The sequence below is a fragment of the Canis lupus genome, chromosome 4, assembly GCF_011100685.1.
Source record: "Canis lupus familiaris isolate Mischka breed German Shepherd chromosome 4, alternate assembly UU_Cfam_GSD_1.0, whole genome shotgun sequence".
Classification (NCBI taxonomy): Eukaryota; Metazoa; Chordata; class Mammalia; order Carnivora; family Canidae; genus Canis; species Canis lupus.
Window position 1 is genome coordinate 27356237 of NC_049225.1, and position 13080 is coordinate 27369316.

General features: G+C 40.4%; 1 protein-coding gene across 2 annotated transcripts in view; it reads left to right on the forward strand.

Annotated features, from left to right (window-relative positions):
- Positions 1-3653, forward strand: part of LRMDA (leucine rich melanocyte differentiation associated) — a 1014859-nt gene extending 1011206 nt beyond the window's left edge. For both annotated transcript variants that reach the window (XM_038534451.1, XM_038534450.1), the window contains one exon: positions 3537-3653. In XM_038534451.1, the coding sequence (XP_038390379.1) occupies positions 3537-3616 (80 nt within the window). In that variant the 3' untranslated portion in view covers positions 3617-3653. The remainder of the gene's footprint in view (positions 1-3536) is intronic.
- The last annotated feature ends 9427 nt before the right edge of the window (positions 3654-13080 follow it).

The window sequence follows — 13080 nt, forward strand, 5'->3', positions numbered from 1 at the left end:
GCGGGAGAAAAGAGCCATGGGGAGGCAGGGAAGAGAGAAACACGATGCCACCTCACTTAATTTATAAGCAGATTCTATTATTTTATAAATAATCTTCATGATAAAGTCCTATGGTCACACATGAGATCATGAGGTTTGTTTTTTGTTTTTGTTTTTTTTTTTTAACCTTCCTTGTTAATGTTGGTTATTTATTTATTTACTTATTTATTTATTTATTTTGGACACTAAAGTCCCACGTGAGGGATAATCACCTCCTGCCTGTGAGCTGGGGTAGGATTCTCAACAGAGGCAATGCTTGCTTAATTTAAGCAGTTGTAGATGGTGTGAGTTCAAAACTTTCAGCCAATTTTAACTGTCGCTAGCCAGACTACCTTTCTCCCCAGGAGAACACCAGCAGCTGGATTTCATTTTTGGCTGCCAGGCTGTCTCTGTGCCTCCCAGGAGCAGCCCACAGACTGAGCGCCTTCCCTTTAAGGATTTTATTCAAGGTGACAGCTCCTCACACGTTGGCACTCTGATCACCTCAAGTAGCCGAGATATCAGGGGGATGAGTGCACTCCTCCTGCAAAGTCCAAATTTAGATTGACTGAGGTTATCCTTAGGCCCCTTAACCCCAAGTGCTCTGACCGAACGGGGCTGCCAGGAACTTAGAGGGTGAGTTTTGTAATGATGTCTGGGGAGAAATGCTCTGCAGGAGCGGACAGAGAAGACCCCAAGTGATAGGGAGTGATGTCAGCTTTCGTTAGAGCGGCAGACAGTGTTAGAATATCCTTGGCATAATATGGCACTGGTATCTCTGTCAGCATCTCTGTTTTCTGTCACTGCACACAATTCTGGGCCTGTCGCTAGCCCTGACAGTGTCTTTTCAGATCAGGTTATTGCCAGCACAGAGACTAGCTCCGCTCCCCACCACACAGCCCTTTGTTTGAAGTCTGCCCTTTTGTCATCAATGCACTTGATGCCTATTTAAATCTGACGGTGAGTGCAGTATCTGTGTTCCCGTCAAGAGATCATTGACAATATTAATACCTCATGTCCTTGCCTCATTCTCCAAGCTCTGACACCTTGCCAGTCTCCTGCATTCATCAAACAGCCCTCTCTCACCAGGACGTCTATAAACATTCTTGCTTCCAGGCCCGAAGGAACAGGGCAGGCCTTAAAAAGGACTTTCATCAGTGCCGACCAGAAAGGAACACTGGGAAACATGGCTCAGAACACTTCACCTCCCTCCACATTTGCAGCCCGTGTTCCAGGAGTAGCCAGCTTGTTTCCAGGATGGCATTTGCCATCCAGGTTGTGTCTAGGCAAGATCTGGAGTTGATGGTTACCAAGGAGAGAGGATGGAGTAAAGAAATTCAATCCCTGAACACACCGGAGGGTTTACTGGAGAGAATGCACCCACTAGTGGGTGGTGTGTGTGTGCACGTGTGTATGTGTGCGTGCATGTCTGCCTTTCATTCTTTCACTCAAGAGAAAGACTGTGTTCTTTATGATATCTGACAGCCCTATCCATTTCTTTTTATAAAAATTCATGCTGTCCTGGTGCTGTAGAAACAAATTAACATCCGTTGGCCTCATCCTTCCAGATTCTTGAGGGTTTATTGAGTCAATTATATTTAAGGAAGCCCTTTGTGGATTTTCAGAAACATCTGAGACCCTCCCACCCAGGCCTGTAGGAGATACTGTTCCTGGAATGGAACCTGACCAGCCAAGCCTGACCAACAGGCCAGTTCCCAGCATTGGTGACAATGTTTGTACAACAGCAGGTGCCACATTATACAGTGCAATAACGGGAGCAGCTCAGTGCCAACAGCCAGAGGAATAATTTTTAGCCCCAAGAAATGTTTCAAGGAGGTCTTATCCAAACTCAATGTTTCCAAGTGCCTAATTTCTGAAAAGCAGAGATTAGGGATTGGGGCCAAGGAGGAAGCATGGCTAAGTGGTCTGCAGTACCCTGGTTCATGGAAACATGACAAATAGTAGAAATGAGAGCAAGCCCAAGACCAGTTTGAGGCCATGAAACAATGTCACTCTCCCTCTCCCTTTTGCCAACTCTCAAAAGATTCTGTGACCCCAGTAATTCCCAACTTTGTCCCAAGCCATCCAAACTGGGGAGCCTCTGCCCTGTCCTTAAAAGTTTCTAAGAGTCATTTTTAATCCTTATTTAAGAATAATATCTAAAGTCCTGTAAATGGAGAGCCTTCTCTTGTACAATCACAAAAATATTTACTTAGAACTTCTGCTGTGAAGAACCTGGATAATTTCAAGTGCTAATTTACCCCAAATGAACAATAGATGGTGATTGTTGGTTCCACGCTAACAAACTGATAGAAAAAGTAATCATGCATATAGGTAGCTATTTTATAAGCAGATTTGTGGCCCGTGAATTAATGTTTTATGGATATTTCTTTGCTTTTTTTCTCGTTATGCACACTTCAGAGATGCAAGTACTTTTAGTAATAAGACAACTCTGTGAAGCTGGAGTTTAAGTTAGTTTTTCTAAAATTAGAGAGGGAAAAGCAATATGGCAAAAAGCAAACTGTCATCATAAATGTTTTCTTTGAGAAAAACTGATTTCCCTTAATGATCATACAAAGCTTTCATAATAACTGTGGCAGGTGATTTCTTAAAGATGTTTAGAATATATATGGAGTTGGTTAAAAGATTTGACCTTATTCTAGGGTTTTTTCTTACTTAAACTCTCCTACAATCTCCTTGAATGAAACAAAAACTGCACTTGGAGCTACAAAATTATTTAAAATAAAACCAAAGATGAAAATCAAAAACATTCCAACCTGAGAATTCATTTCAGGCAGCCTATAAAAAGAAGCCCTTTTGGGGTGCCTGGGTGGTTTGGTCAGTCAAGTCTCCAACTCTTGATAGCAGCTCAGGTCTTGATCTTAGGGTCATAGGTTCTACCCATGGGTTCAGGTTGGGTGTGGAACCAAGTGGGGAAAAAGAAAGGAGTGGGGGAAGAAGAAGCCCTTTAATGCTGGAGGCTCTTGTTAGTTTCCATGTGGCATTTTGTCACCACCACCACTGTTCCTTGATCATCCAGATGTGTTTGATGCCTCCTGGGATCTGGAAGCTTCTCCCTGGATGATAATAATCCTGATTCATGATAAAAGACTTGAAAAGAGTCACATTCTGGGAAAATTGTTTTACATCTTTTACTTGGGTGGGACCCATCTTGAAAGTCTTACTTTTCCATTTTTAGAAACTCTACTAAGGGAACCTAGAGAGAGAAAGGGTTATGCTTTATTTTGAGGATAATTTGGCCAAACTAGAAAAGTCTCTGAAATGTGAAAGAGAATTCATCCAGGAAACATGTTATTCCTAGGAGCCTATGCTCTGGTGACATTTTATTTGAATGCCAACTCTGAGGAGAGGAAAGTAGGGTCCTTCTCTCCTGGGGCTTAATCCATTTACTGCTACCCACTGGATCTGAGACCCTGTTGCATATGTTTTTCTAGGCCTGTGTTTCCTTGCTGTACCAATTGTGCCACTTCTAAAGATGTATTTCATTTTCTTTGCAGGTGTCCTGGGGAAATGTCGCTATGTTTACTACGGGAAAAACTCCGAGGGCAACAGGTTTATCCGAGATGACCAGCTCTGATGGCAAGTTCTGTATGCTTTAGCCTATGTCATGAGAATAAAAGAAAATGGGCAAGTAAAAATAAAGAAGAAACTGAAGGAAAAAAAAAAAAAAAAACAATGGTCCACATTGCATCTCTGTGGGAAGGCTATGACTTCAGCTTTTGGTACCTTCTGCTGACTTTGCCAGGCCTGTCAAGATCATCCTTCTGCCTTAGACTGAGTGGTCACATAGAGATTGACATGATTGCCCTTAAGCAGGTCTCATCCACTAGGGTGACAGACAGCGGCAGCGAAGCACCAGGGCTGACAGGAGGAACACCATGATAGATTGCCTGGTCCCTCCACTGCTCACAGGGGAGCAGAGGTCACACCTGGGGCCTCCCTGAGCATGCTCACTGGCCATAGTCAAGCGAGAGAGACTGTGTCTTCAACCTGCCTATTGAGTAGAGATCCTTCTGATGCCATTGTGCTGTGGGCTTATTTTTAGTGAAATAGTCACAGTTTAGAGGAAGGCTACGCTCCCTGATTCACCTTAAATTTTAATCCCTTCTCTTCTGCACAGCCCTTTCTCTCCCCCACCCCCACAACATACACCATCCTTTAGCAGCTTTGTTACAGGCAGTGCATTATGGTTTGCAGTTTTTCAGAGAAAAGGAGGTATCCATTCTCAGCCAGGTCATACATTTATGGCTGGCTTTGTGTTGTTACAGGTCCTGGATTGAAGTAAATAGCTTTCCCTAAATCCCTAACTGCAAAAGCGTGGACTCCCTCTTGTTTTGTATATTTCTAAATCCACTTCTTGCCCTGAATAGTAGGCAGTGTCAGGCATCTTTCCCAGCACCAAGCTCCGGTTGTACCAAGGACTCTGATTTAAGCATGTATGTATTTATTTATTTTTAACCACACACATGTCCAGCTATGCCTGTGGCTTGCTTCTGGGGGTGCTATTTAAAGATAGTGAGGGGATGAAAACAGAATGATAGGTCAGGAAGTTAAAGAAAGGACCGCAGAAAACACCCACCAGACCAAGCAGTTTTTATTTTTTATTTTTTTTTTTTAAGATTTTATTTATTTATTAGAGAGAGAGAGAGAGACAGAGACACAGGCAGAGGGAGAAGCAGGCTCCATGCGGGGAGCTCAACGTGGGACTCCATCCTGGGTCTCCAGGATCACGCCCTGGGCTGAAGGCGATGCTAAACCACTAAAGCATGGGGGCTGCCCCCAAGCAGTTTTTTTTTTAAAATAATAAATTGATTTTTTATTGGTGTTCAATTTGCCAACATACAGAATAACACCCAGTGCTCATCCCATCAAGTGCCCCCCTCAGTGCCCGTCACCTATTCACCCCCACCCCCCGCCCTCCTCCCCTTCCATCACCCCTAGTTCCCCAAGCAGTTTTTAATAGAAGGCATAGACCCTTTGAATTTTCCTCAAGACCTCTCAGAACAGAAATCCATAGCTCACGAGATGGTCTTTGTGTATCTTTGGCTAAATTCCAGCACTGATGTTACAAGGAAAAGAAGCAAAATCGTACCAGTTGGGTGGCTATAATTTCATTTAATGTACTGATACGCCAGTAAAATCACTCTAGGAGGCATTTGAAAGGTGAGTTGCTCTTGACACAACAGCATTTACTTTTTGCTTCTTCTGTTTTAGACCAGGTGTTCGTTGTCCAGGATCTCCCAGTACTAGGTTAGCTTGAGGACAGCAAAACCTGAAAAGAGAGTCCTTCCAAGTTATAGATAACACATAACTAGAGAGTTGCTACTGTAAAAGTCTTTAAGGACTCAAAATCCCTGAGGACTGAAAAAGAACCTACTTTCTCAGTTCTAGACCATTTACGTGGCCTCTGGCCTCTGAGTCAACACAGTCCTTGAATGACTTGCAGTGAGGCTGGCAGGAGGCCCTCTTGTAGATTATGCAAGTTAATCACTTATGGAGACAAATTTAGATCAAAATCCTCAAGGCCATTAATAATTAGGGGATATTAAATGTTTGCCTTTATCTCTCAAATCCATTAATAACCAGAGCTGAGTTTGATCTACAAAACAGCATTGGGGCAATGCTTTAAATTAGCTGCTTTAGGTCCCACCCTGGCTCTTTGTTTAGAAGCACCCACACATGTTTTGTCCATGGCATATTATGGGCAGCCAGATTTCTGTGCAAGGGCAGCTAGACGAGTCCAATGTCATATCCAATCTAGCAGCACATATATCCTTGTCTTTATAAAAGGCTTTAACCCTGCCTCAAACAATAAAAAAGCACTTGTGAACTGACCACAGAATTTTTCCATCTTTATTTTTCTTACTTGTTTACTTTTCTTAATGTCAGAACCATTTGTATCATGCGCAGGAATGTCTCCCTCAATGTGAGCTTTGGAGGCAAAAAATATTTTTGGAGTGAATTATTGACCACATTGCTTCCCTCTCTTTGGGTTGTTTATTTTCTTCCAAAATGGTGTAATAACTCTAATTAAGATTAGCTTTAATTATAATTTACGTAAAGGCCATCACTACGGTATATTCATCTTAATGATAGAATTATTACAAGTTTCGCTTCTCTTGAAAAGGGATAATGGTGATCACTTAGTGTTGGGTTGTTTACAGTTCCACTGTTTGTTAAGCAAGATTTGCTGTGTAGAATGAGTTGTTGATCTGAATCAGTAGAGCCAGAAATGACGTTGCATGCTTATCTTAAATCTGCAAGACTTTCCCAAACCTTGTTTTTTCAAAGTAGAAAATTAGAAGGTAATAAACTCAATCAAAGCTCAGAATTATTTCATATGTCCAATTGCCCCCTTGGTCTTTCTGCCTTTTACCCTCTTCCATTGAGCTTTTTCTTAGGAGGTCACAGTACTTGACAGCTTTGTATCATCTCTCCCAGGACACCAACCTGCCTTGAGAGCCCCTGCAATAGAAAGCCAACCGGAGTCCTCTGATGCCTCTGCAAAGTCAGGGCGGACTGTCTTTTTCCTAAGTAACACAATTTTATAGAACAATTTGTTCCTTGGGGAATAATGTTTTAGATTGTGGGGAATCCTATTAAAAGTACAACTATTACAATAATTTGCTTTTACTTTTACCAGCCTTGCTCATAAACCCTCCATCTGTTTGTTGCTTTAAATAGAGGCACATTATAAGAGATTATCACTCGATCAGACTGCAAGTCTGAGTGTTGTGCATTTTCACATATTCAGTATACGAAGGAATAAAAGAAAGCTAACCACAGATTCTGGATGAAAGGATTTTTCATTTGTTTTATTTTGTTTTGTTTTGTCTCTATGTGTGCGTGGCATGTGTGTGTGTGTGTGTGTGTGTGGTGTTCTAGCAGAGATGTATCTTGCACGTTTTTTTCAGGGAAAATCTTTCTTGCTGCTTCCAAGAAATAACCTGTCTTTTTCTTCTTTGTTAATATGCAGATCAAAAACAATCCACAGGGCTCTTTTCATCAAAAACAGTAACAGTGTTCAGTAGTTGCTACTCATAAAAGCGGCCTAAGTCAGACCTGCGTCACTGCCTAATGCCAAGGGTGGGCAGCACAGGGTCCATTGAGACTCTTCCATGGTGTCTATCCATTGCAGCTGATCCAATGTGACATTCACCATCTGCTTATCCCAATTCTGTTTCCAAGAAGCCTTTGCCGAATAAGGGTGTTACCATTACTTGTTCGGCTCTCTCTAACTTGTCCAAATACCATGTGGTAAACTACTATGACTAGGACCTGGAAAGAAAAATGAGATCAGAGGAGCACAAAACACATTGGTTACTTATTTGTATGACAAACAGACCATCAGCTCTTAGTGGAGTACTGTATATTACTTCCAATGCATCAGCAAACACTTAAGGGATTTGAAGAATATTAGAAGACATAGCCACTGTCCAAAGATTGTGTCTTCCTATATGCTTACTGGAAGTTTTCCAGCCTTATAAGTTCTTCTCTGGGGACTTATAATGTCCATATGTCACTTTGTGGGTGAAGTAGGTATTAAGTTAGTTATTTGGGACATATTCACATGTTAGCATGTGTTGATTTTTCGAAAGTGTCATGGAATGTGGCTTGGAGAACATACAACCTAGGAAAAGAGTTTTGCTAAGAGACACGAGAGGAAATTTAAGTGTAGAATGTGTCTGGGAGCGAGTTCCTAAAGTAGGGATGATGTAAACGGTAATGAAATTATGCCAAAGGGGAGCATGAGACAGAGCTGGAAGTAGGATTAAAGTGTGAGCTCGGGATCCCTGGGTGGCGCAGCGGTTTGGCGCCTGCCTTTGGCCCAGGGCGCGATCCTGGAGACCCGGGATCGAATCCCACATCAGGCTCCCGGTGCATGGAGCCTGCTTCTCCCTCTGCCTATGTCTCTGCGCCTCTCTCTCTCTCTGTGACTATCATAAATAAATAAAAAAAAAATTAAAAAAAAAAAGTGTGAGCTCACAGTGGACAGGGATTAACAGGGAGCTGAGGGAATGAGAAAGGAAGGGAAGATACCATTTTCTGCCCATTAGAAAGGCTGCTGATGTTCAGCTCTACAGTGATATTTAGTGACATCTTCTCCACAAAATGGAATTATCTTTAATATAAGAGAGGAGTGCCACTACTCAGTAATGTTTTATGACTTTTTCTGCCCAAGACAATGAAACAGTGAGGAAAAGATGGACTGCAAAGCACTGTGGGCATAAGCAGTCCTATACGTGATGGCTGCCTACGTGTAAAGATGACTATGGAGTGTGGTTAGTATTCAACAAAAACCAGCATCCTAAATTGCATTCCCTTGCTACACGGACTGGCTGAAAGGTAAGGGGAAAACTTCATGTATAAGCAGTTAGATCAGAGAGAGAAAATAGTTCCACACTCTTGCCAAACCTACAAATGTGCATGCAATTCAGAGGTAGAAGGATGCCTTGAGAATATGACACAAATGCCAGGATATTTAAGGAAAACAATGAAGACCTCTATGTAGGACTGAAGATGCTGGCCGTAGGATTTCACTGTCCCTGGGTTCAGGCTGTAAATGGTAACTCAACTCATAGGACTAGTAGATGATACCTAAGTTTAACTGGATAACCTTAATTAGCAAGTAGAACAATCTGGAAATCATTGATGTTTATGTTCTCTCACATCAATTACATTAAACCAATGTTTCCTTTTCCATGTTGGAATAATTCCTGCAAGCTTAGAAATAGAGATGAATTTGAGAGGTATCAGGAATAATTTCTTTAAACACCAACCTTTCGGGATCCCTGGGTGGCGCAGTGGTTTGGTGCCTGCCTTTGGCCCAGGGCGCGATCCTGGAGACCCGGGATTGAATCCCACGTCAGGCTCCCGGTGCATGGAGCCTGCTTCTCCCTCTGCCTGTGTCTCTGCCTCTCTCTCTCTCTGTATGACTATCATAAATTAAAAAAAAAAAAAAAGAAAAAAATTAAACACCAACCTTTCAACTTGACTCCTTGTCATGAGAGGGACAAAGGTGGCTCATGGTGGACTTACAATATTTAGACTATTAAGTTATGGAGTTTTGAAATAGGTAAGAATTAATACATGTTATCCAGTCAACAGAGATTATAGTTTAATGATACAGGCATACTTCATTTTATCATGCTTCACGTTATGGTGATTTACAAATTATACATATACAAATTGTGTTTTTTTTTTTACCATTGAACATTTGTAACAACTCAGCATCAAACAAATCCGTTGGTGCCATTTTTTCCAATAGCATTTGCTCACTTTGTGTCTCTGTATCACATTTTAGTAATTCTCACAATATTTCAAGCTTTCTCATTGCTATTATATTGACCTTGATGATCTGTGATCAGTGATTATGGCTCACTGAAAGCTCAGATGATGGTTGGAATTTTTCAGCAATAAAGTATTTTTTAACTAAGGTATGTACACTGCTTTTTGAGACATAATGATATCATATATTTAATAGACTATAGTGTAAAAATAATTTGTATGCGCTAGGAAACCAACAATTCCATTTGACTCACTTTCTCGCGATATTCCTTTTATCTGGAACTGAACCCATAATATCTCTGATGTGTGCTTGTGCTCACCTCTTCCGTTCTCTCCTTAAAGCATCAAAGCCCATGAACCCAGATTCTGTGCTGCATGCCCTCTGCTTAGTCCATACCTGTAAGTTAGGCCAGCATGTTTTCTCCAAATCCCCCTTGCCCATCTTGCTTCCGACTGATTTAATCTGTTCTTATCTCTCTGATCACATACTCCTTTCGATATGTCTGACTGTAGTGTCACTTCTCATTTTGGCCATTCATTCTCGTTTAGCTTTAGTAATTTTTCAGACATTCCTTCTGGCTTGACTCTTCCACCTTGGGCCTTTGCATTGCTACTCAGACCTTTCCTTTCCTCAATCCTTTGATGTCTCCAGTTGCCTTGGGTAAGAAATTCCATTTCAGGCTACTGTAATCCCAGCCCTGACTAGTTCACAACCCTTGGGGAAGATTGGAGGGAACTTGGACATTACTTGTTTGATGTATATTTTAAAATCCTTAGTCCTGTTAACACTCAACACTGGTTTAATTTCCAGCTAAAAATCCTAAACTGTGGCTTGTAGCTGGCTTCATTACTGAAGGCTAGGTTTTATCTGTGATGGTTTCTCTTATCTTTGCATTTTCCCCATTTAGCTATTAAAGCAATTCCCAGGGGTTTTTAGTTCTTCTCATGAAACGTGTGTTCATGTTCCTCTTCTGTACAGGTTGGCAGGAACTAGTAAGACTATGGCCTTCTGTTCATCAGTGCCTGTATTTGAGGAGAATGAAGCCCATGTTTGCCTCTTTCCTAGTTGTACAGCACTATTTCTCCCCACCTAACGGGAACTGAGAACTAGTATGTGTATAGATATATACATAATTTCATAATTTCTTCTTTTTATACAAATGGATCCATATGCAATGTCCTACACCTACTTTTTTTCATTTAACATCCCTTGAAGAACAAAGATGGATGATGTGATGGTTACTTCTTGGTGTCAACTTCATTGCCCGTGCCCCTTCATTATTTCTGGTGTCTCTGTAAGGGTGTTTCCAGATGAGCTCAGCATTGGACCGGAGGACTCAGTAGAATAGATTGCATTCCCCAATGTGTGTAGGCAGGATTGTAATCCCTTCAGGGCCTAAATAGCACCAAAGGTGGAGAAAGGATTTTTCCTTTTTTTCCTGCTTCACTACTTGAACTGAAAACTCCTCTTTTTCTTGGACTGAGATTTACACCATTGGTTCTCCTGGTTCTAAGGCCTTTGAATTCTGGCCTATGCCATTGATTCCCTGTGTCTCCAACTTGTGGATGGCAGATAGTGGATCTTGTCAGGCTCCATAATCACATGAACCAATTCCTCGTAATAAATGCCATATAATCCTGAGAAATACAGGCAGTATAATATTGCTAAAAGAAATGCTAAATCAAAAAAAAATAATAAAAAAAAAGAAATGCTAAATCAAAAAAGCTATTATTATCATGAGTATCTATACACATCGATACAGGCCCTCATATGTATAAAACAACATAGAGCAGTGTGGAGAGAAAAATAAGCAATTTTAGTTGGAAATTTGTAGGTCTTAGTGAAGTTTTATGCCTTAATGACTCTGGATGTTTAAATGCTGCAGTTACAAATATATCATTTGGCAGTGTACTTATTTATATTGCCCTTCTGCATATTTGCTTTTGTGGGTTTTAAAAGTAAATTTTTAATTTTAACTTATTTGGGTATAATAGTTTCTGAATGACACTTTCTTTGACAGTGGTTCAGTGGAGGAAATCTACTACTTGGCCATGTAGGTCATCTGATCTGTGTCCATTAGACTTTTCTTGGTGAGGTCATGTTCAAACTCTCTATCGTGTTTATCAAAACCTTCTTCTTGAGGATCTTGAGGCCAGCATTATAAACACAATTCTTTCTCTCACTGAGCAACAGCTGGGAAAAGTTTTTACAAGATTTGAAAATCGTCTAGAGTGATGTGTAGCACAAGACAGTAGTTATATTGAATTTTAATAAGAAACATATCAATATTTAAACATATACCTAGTTAACTTTTCCAATATTGTTAATGTAAATTAGTAGCACTCACACTTCTGAAAAGATTAAAGCTTAAAACTGAGCTAAGACTTTTGGGACTCCCTGAATAATCTAGATATAAAAACTTAGCTCTAATGTGTTAATAAATATCTCTGTGAGTCTATGGTTACCTTTTAATTTTGTTATCATTGCCATTCTGATGTGATCGAATTTCTTAATTTTTGTGATACACATATGAGAGAGGTCCAGGGGCTGTGATACGTCTGTGGACATTCTTTAGTACTTGACAAAGTTATTCTGCTCTATTTTCTTGTAAAAACTATAAAATCTTATACTTATATTTAGGATGCTTAATCCATCTGGAATTTGTAATGGTGTAATAAAGTAGAATTAGACTTTTTGACTACATGGCTGCCTTATTGTTCCACTTCAACTTTTCTCTTCTTTTTTTTTTTTTTCTTTTCTCTTCTTTTCAATGTCATCTCTGTCATTGCCAAGTTTGCATATTATACATGTGGAATTATTTTTGGGTTTTCCATTTTTCAGTGTGTGTAACTGGCTTTCCTTGTGCTGAGATTACCCTGTTTTTTATTTTTGTTTTTTTTTTAAGATTTTATTTATTTATTCATGAGGGACACACAGAAAATGGGGCAGACACATAGACAGAGGGAGAAGCAGGCTCCATGCAGGGGGCCTGATGTGGGGACTTGATTCCGGGACTCCAGGATCATGCCCTGAGCTGAAGGTAGCCGCTTCACCACTGAGCCATCCAGGCATTCCTGAGATTACCCTGTTCTAATTGGTACAGCTGTGCATTTTTTTCTTCCTCCCCTCTTTCCTTCAGTCCTATCATCTCTCCTTCTTTCCTTCCTTTCATCAACTTTATTGTATGTGTGATTTCCAGACAACAAGACACCAAATGCCTTCATTGGTAAGTCTGAAGTTCCGAATTGTACCAAATACAACTGTGAGTTGTAATTACCAAATACAACTGTGTAGTGACAATGCAGATCAAGATATGATTCATTCTCATCCCCCCTAATAGTTCCCTTATACTCCTTTACAGTCAGAGCCCCAAACCCTACTCAATGGCTAATTTATTTCTGTTACTACAGATTAGTTCTGATTTTTCCTGAACTTGATGTAAATGGAGTCATACAGCATATACTTATTTTGTGGTTGGGTTCATTTATTCAGTATTACAATTCTGAGATTTATTTGCATTATTGCTTCTTGCTACTAAATAGTATTGCAGCATATGAGGAGACCAGGATTTAGTTTTCTGTATTCCTTTGTGGGCATCTGCCTTCTTTCAAGTTTGGGGATAATTTTCCTTTTCTTTTATTGTGGTAAAATGCACATAACATCAAATTTACCAAGCGCCATTTTTAAGTGTCTAAGTCAGTGGCAGTAAGTATGTGCACAACATTATACAGCCCTACCACTTTCCATTTCTA